This window comes from Rhinopithecus bieti, unplaced genomic scaffold, assembly GCF_001698545.2.
Source record: "Rhinopithecus bieti isolate Rb0 unplaced genomic scaffold, ASM169854v2 scaffold_4666, whole genome shotgun sequence".
Lineage (NCBI taxonomy): Eukaryota > Metazoa > Chordata > Mammalia > Primates > Cercopithecidae > Rhinopithecus > Rhinopithecus bieti.
Genome location: NW_016804530.1, coordinates 1,241,091 through 1,248,036, shown reverse-complemented (window position 1 = coordinate 1,248,036; position 6,946 = coordinate 1,241,091). Strand labels below are relative to the sequence as shown.

The 6,946-nt window shown below is 38.9% G+C and overlaps 1 protein-coding gene across 1 annotated transcript in view; it reads right to left on the bottom strand.

Annotated features, from left to right (window-relative positions):
* MORC2 (MORC family CW-type zinc finger 2) overlaps window positions 1-6,721 on the bottom strand; it is a 40,724-nt gene extending 34,003 nt beyond the window's left edge. Inside the window, 1 exon segment of the mRNA XM_017869013.1 lies at window positions 6,635-6,721. Within this exon segment, the coding sequence (XP_017724502.1) occupies window positions 6,635-6,702 (68 nt within the window). The 5' untranslated portion in view covers window positions 6,703-6,721.
* Window positions 6,722-6,946: the final 225 nt, after the last annotated feature.

Genomic DNA, 6,946 nt, shown 5'->3' with positions numbered 1-6,946 from the left:
AAAAAAAAAAAAAAAAAAAAAAAAAAAAAAAAAAAGTGCATAAAACAGCCATATGGTTTTTTTGTTTTGTCTCACTGTGTTGTCCAGGCTGGAGTACAAGCGGTGCGATCTCAGCTCACTGCAACCTCCGCCTCCAGGGTTCAAGCAATTCTTCTGCCTCAGCCTACTGAATAGCTGGGATTACAGGTGCCTGCCACCATGCCTGGCTAATTTTTTAAATATTTTTAGTAGAGACAGGGTTTCACCAAGTTGGCCAGGGTGCTCTTGAACTCCTGACCTCAGGTGATCCACCTGCCTCATCCTCCCAAAGTGCTGGAATTACAGGTGTGAGCCACCATGCCCGGCCCATATGTTTAATTATTAAAAACATCTGTCTTGTGCCCCTCAGTAAAAATTAAAAAAAAAAAAAGAACAAAAAATATTTATGTATCTAGAATTATCACTTTAAATTCTTCAAATTACCAACTGAATAAACAAAAAGTATTCTATAAACTACCCCACCAAATAGGGAGAAATAAGCTTAAAAATTAAGGTGACTTGCCAAAGGTAATGTTGGTTAAAAGTGAATCTAACATTTGTTCTCAAACTTTGAACCAGTCATTTTCCTATCAAACGTTGAAGTGACTTAGAAACTTACAAAGTGAATTCATTTTATATACTCTAAATATTTTTAATTTTGAGGATTGTTATATAGAAATATAAAATAACTAATTTTATCCCAATACTTCTCATTTCAACATGAGTTTGTACTTTTAACGTAAATCAAGGAATCTCAAAAATACAGCTACCAGAAAAACACAAGAGCACAACCATAGTAAGCATGAGACCACATCTTGCATCAGAATGTACTAACTTCAGAATAAACAATGACGTTTCCAGTCTTTGGCAGTGAGAATGGTCAATATGAATAATCTGGAAAACTAATTGACACCCTCTGCCATTAGGACAAGAAAACCAAAACAGAAGTCGCAACTGCTTCTTAGCAATACATATTTTCTGATAGCATCCCAAAAGAATGAGAAATTTTGAATCAAATAAGCAGATCTCAAAAGGGCAAACACAAAGCACCTGCCACACAGTGCTCGGAATGTGCCTTGCGTGGTGGTTCACACCTATAATCCCAGCACTTTGGGAGGCTGAGGTGGATGGATCGCCTGAGGTCAGGAGTTTGAGACCAGCCTGGCCAACATGGTGAAATCCTGTCTTTACTAAAATTACAAAAAAATTATGTGTGGTGGCAGACACCTGTAATCCTAGTTACTTGGGAGGTTGAGGCAGGAGAATTGCTTGAATCCGGGAGGCGGAGGTTGCATGCAGTGAGCCGACATTGTGAGATCGCGCCATTGTACTCCAGCCTGGACAAGAAGAGCAAAACTCCGTCTCAAAAAAAAAAAAAGAAAAGAAACAAAGAAATGTGCCTTGCATATTTAGAACTTTCAAAAAATTCTAAATGGGCAGGGTGCAGTGGCTCACACCTGTAATCCTGGCACTTTGCCCAGGCCAGCAGATGCCTTGAGCCCAGGAATTTGAAACCAGCCTGGGCAACATTGCGAAACCCCCGTCTCTACAAAAAGTAAAATAAATTAGCCAAGTGTGATGGTGTACACCTGTAGTTCCAGCTACTTGGAAGGCTGAGGTGGGAAGATGGCTTGAGCCTAAGAAGTGAGAGTAGCAGTGAGCCAAGATTGCACCACTGCACACCAACCTGGGTGAAAGAGCCAGACCCTGTCTCAAAAAAAAAAAAAAATTCTAAATGGTCTTTGCTGTTCCACACAGTCTCAATGTTGTTCCATGCATACGTATTTCAGATAAGCTAATAGTACCCTTTACAATGTAGCCAAAGGGCACTTTTGCGATGGCAGTATGTACCATAGAAGAGGGCTTTTGTCACCACTGTTGGTAAAGTCAGAGGTAATACTCAGAATCTCTTCCAGACCTCCAACTGATTAAAGACAGATCTTCTAGATGCTAAAATCAAGAGTTCTAAATACTTCTTAAAATCATAAGAATCAAAATTACACCAATTGCATAAATTATTTTTTCCCAAATAACATTCCAAGAGTACACCCATTGCTAGCTAGCATTTGGGATAGAATAAATATCAAAATTCTTTTCTTCACAGATCTAAACATCCTTTGCATGTGATCCAATAAAAGTCAACTGGAAAAAGACAAAGATTTTTTGAAAATGTGTTCACTTTCAACTGATTATGGCTTTTTTTTGTTTTTGAGAGATGGAGTCTTGCTCTGTTGCCCCTACTGGAGAGAAGTAGCATGATCTCAATTCACCACAACCTCTGCCTCCTGGTTCAAGCGATTCTCCTGCCTCAGACTCCCAAGTAGCTGGGATTACAGGCAAAAGCTACCATGCCCAGCTAATTTTTTTTATCTTTAATAGCAATGGGGTTTCACCACATTGGCCAGGCTGGTCTAGAACTCCTGGCCTCAAGTGATCTGCCCGCCTCAGCCTTCCAAAGTGCTGGGATTATAGGCATGAGCCACTGCACCTGGCTGATCACAGCTTTTATATCACTTGTGTCACAGTATAGTTTGCAGCTTAGCATTTCCAGGGACAAATTCACGTGTAAATTAGCTTGTTATGTAAGGAAAATGGTCTCCCTATTTATATTCATCCTGAATGTAAACCAATAGATCATCCATAGGCCCATCACACAGTGATAGCTTCTGCTAAGTTCCTAGACGTGCTGACAATAGTTAATTGCCTTAATTGCTAGAAAATAAAGCTAAGAAATTCTGGAGCAACCATTTTACATTTAAACGGCTTTAATATATTTAAGGTATGAGCCTACTCAACAGGCTTAAAGTAATAAGTAAGCTAAGCCTCTGAGTTGCCAGGCTCCTCTACATTCACTTCACATACCCATAAAATTCAGAAATAGGGCCGGGTGCCGTGGCTCACAGCTGTAATCCCAGCACTTTGGGAGGCCGAGGCAGGCAGATGATAAGGTCAAGAGATCGAGACTATCCTGGCTAACACAGTGAAATCCCGTCTCTACTAAAAATACAAAAAATTAGCTGGGCGTGGTGGCACACGCCTGCAGTCCCAGCTACTTGGGAGGCTGAGGGAGGACAATCACTTGAACCTGGGAGGCAGAGGTTGCAGTGAGCTGAGATGGCGCCACTGCTCTCCAGCCTGAGCAACAGAGCAAGACTCCATTTAAAAAAAAAAAAAAAAAAAAAAAACAGAAATATATGCCCAAGATGTTAAGTGACTAAATGTGCCAACAAAAATAAATAGCAGACATCTTATATCTAAGCATCCTGCTCTATCAGACCACTTAGCAGTACTGCAAACAAAATGACTTAATATACGCATCTTATGCCAAGGGAACATCACTACCCCCACTACATCTGAAGTAACAGTCACAAAACCCACCACCAAAGAGAAGTAACAGCATAAACCTTTTACTTAAAAACCCTAACTTTTATCATCTCATACTAGCAACACCTGATATTAAATTAGCTCAAGACTTTCAGGTTATCATGAGAATTTATTTCCCAGGCCTGTGTTAAGCCTTACAAGGCTGATGTAACCAAGAGAATAACCATCAAAAGTTATCAAAGACCTGATACAAAAAAAAGAGAGATGTTGTCTCCAACAGATGCTCCAGAATTTACCAAGAACTGATCTGCCTAATGACTAGCACCAAACAAGTTGCCACCACACTGACCAACTTCTGGTTTATATAAACTAATATCATAGAGTAACACTCACCATTCACACAATGTTTACTGTGTATCACCGTATGAGCTAAGAACTTTATAAACATCATTTTACATAATCCTCGTAAAAACTGTCAGATTAGCCCCATTTTATAGGTGAAGAAACTGAGATTCAAGACGTTGACCTGCCCAAAGACACAGCCAGGAAACAGTAAAGTCCAGGTTTGGCTGGTTTGCAAGCACATGGTCTTTTCACTGCACTACACTGATTTCCACCCTTCTCGTCTGGTCACTGCTTGTAAGTCTACATTAAATGATGAGTAAGCAAAGGACCATTTATTTCCTAATTCACAATACTGTAGATGTCAGACACCATGAAATGGTCTCGTGTTCCTAAGATTTTAACAGAACAAAGGAGAAGACAGAGACAAATCTTCCCTTCTCTGAAAATGACTTATTGAACCACTTTACACAGAGGTGGTTCATCTTTCATCTTTATGAGCTACAAGTCACATCATGTGAGAATTTTAAAATTTATTTTCTGTATAAGTGAACTTTCAATCAGGTCACCACAATGTTTTAAAAATCTCCTGAAATTAGAAATAAAAAACTTATCTTGTTGGTTTAGGGTTTATACTTTCTTCTGGTAGGACTAATACATCAAAAAGTAGAACAACTTCTAAGGTCGAATTTGTGATCCAGGTAAGAAATTCCAGAGCTTCCAAAATGATACTCCAACCCTCAAATGTTCATGCAAGCAGGTGGTTCCAGTTCAACATGGGTAAGTCAAAGTCCCAGAAAATTCCCCAACTTAACAACTTAACTGGTTTCTTTCTTTTCCTTGGCACTGCCAAGTATCTATCATTAATACACTATAAAATAGCAAAGGGGAAAAAAAGAAGGCAGAAATATCCCAGAGTCCTTAGAGGTTCATTGAAATAAACTAAAATTGATTACTTTTAAACTGTGAAGTAAACCCTTCGCTTTACAGACAAGCAAATAGACTCCTGAAGGTAAAACTGACTAAAGTAGGCACTGCCTAATGGTTAAAAGCACCAACTACTGTGGTCAGATAAATCTTACTGACTTAAATCTTGGCACTGTTTAAGTCTGCCACTTAGCAGCTATATAGCCATTACCATGTAATTTAATCTCTTTGAACCTCAGTTTCCTCAAATGCAAAATAGGAATAATCCTTACCCCAAAGGCTTCCTGTAAAGACTGCTTTGGACAATGTTTAAAATAGTGACTGGCATGAAGCAATTAACTGTTGTTACTATTATTATCCCATAAAGTCCTTGGTGAAGCTGGAACAAGAACTCAAAATTCTGAAGTCCAATTCATGTTCTTCCAAGATTATCATAAAATCTGTAATTCCAGATTTGCCATCATTCCAAAATTCAGCGCTGAGATAACCATTTACCAAACACAGTCATCCAGGAACATTTAAGTGTCCTTCAACTGCTTGTTCTTAACATGGCAGTTCAAATATTAAAAAGGACACTAAAAGTTTTTCCCAAGGCTATGCTAGCTGAATAATCATTAATCAGCAACTTCACCGAAGTGTGTTTCAGGGTCATCATACTGAAGTGTGAGAATTCAGCCTAGGTGACTGCTACAGGCCGGCCATGGTGGCTCACGCCTGTAATCCCAGCACTTTGGGAGGCCAAGGCAGGTGGATCACCTGAAGTCAGGAGTTTGAGACCAGCCTGGCCAACATATAGTGAAACCCCATCTCTACCAAAAAAATACAAAAATTACCTGGGTGTGGTGGTGGATGCCTGTAGTCCCAACTCCTTGGGAAGCTGAGGCAGGAGAATCGTTTGAACCTGGGAGGTGAAGGTTGCAGTGAGCTGCACCACTGCACTCTAGCCTGGGCAACAGAGCAAGACTCCGTCTCTCAAAAAAATAACAAACTTCCTAAGCAAAATAAGACCAGGCTCTCACCATTTGACAATTTGCTTCACTACTTGGCAAAATTTTATTCCCTTTAAAGGAAAAATAGCAGAAATATTACAGACATTATCGTATCACAAACATGTTGTCTTTTCCATAAAAAGCTAAAAACCATTGTACTATTACTACATAACGGAAGTCTATACTCTCAACTCTGAAGGGGGTTCTTCAGAGACCGGACCATTCATGTAGCTGCTCATCTCCTCTCCAGGTACTAGAATGGTAGAACACTTACCTTCATCTCAAAAGTAACAGGTGAATGTATTAAAACTCTAAAGAAGTTTTGACTCTACTGGACAACCTCCAAGAGAGTGGGCATTATGGATTAAACCTGAAACATTCCAGACCATGTTGGAGTGATGAGATTACTCCTTCATGAACTCAAGAACCATGAACACTGTATGTTTCTGTGGAAATTTGGGGGAAAGACTATCTAAATCGAGATATAAACAAGTTGTCGTTTCCTGCTTAGCATATACAAATAATATTGGATGTAGGGAGCAATTTGCCAGGAAGATAAAGCCAACTGCTGAAAAAATAAAAATTTTCTTCTTGAAAGTTGTCATTTAAATGTCTTCTGCTTTCTTGTTAGAAAGTAAACACTTGTTATAAACCTAACTGTTTAGGACGTTGTCACTACAGAGGGGAAACGGTTGATACTAAAATAGTCCAACACTTGGCGATCCAATAGAGTAGTACTTGTTGGATTCCTATAAACACTTGAATGAAACAACTCAACATATTGACTTCAAATAACTAAAGTTTGCATTTAGAAAATTTTGATCCAAAAAACAAAAATCAGATTCTTCTGGATTAGCAACAAGTATTTCACTGATCTCAGTTCTTCAACACAGAGCTCAAGATATCCAGTGATACATTTCACTCCAGTGGGATACATCTCAAAAAGTAAAAAAGCAAAATTTTCTGGGGAAACGATTTCCATATATCAAGGAACGAGTTACTGGTTACCTCAGTGGCACCTAAAGGATACTTACGAATTTGTGTGCAGATATTCAAAGGTTAGCTGAGCTCGATTCAGACTGCTGTAATTTGTGAAAGCCATGACTGCAATGAGGTCTCCACTAACTGGGAAATATAACCTTATAATGAAATCAGTTTCCCAGGATTCCGTCCAGTAAAGCTTCAGTAAGTCTGTGCTCCTTAATGACAGTTAAAAGTAACCTAGTAACTATCCAAAATATATGCAAAGAGATGTTTAAAACTACAATTCCTTCAAGTGTTTTTTTAATCTTCTCAATGATTACGATGTAATATTTTGGAAGGAACTATGTCATAAATCTGTAGTT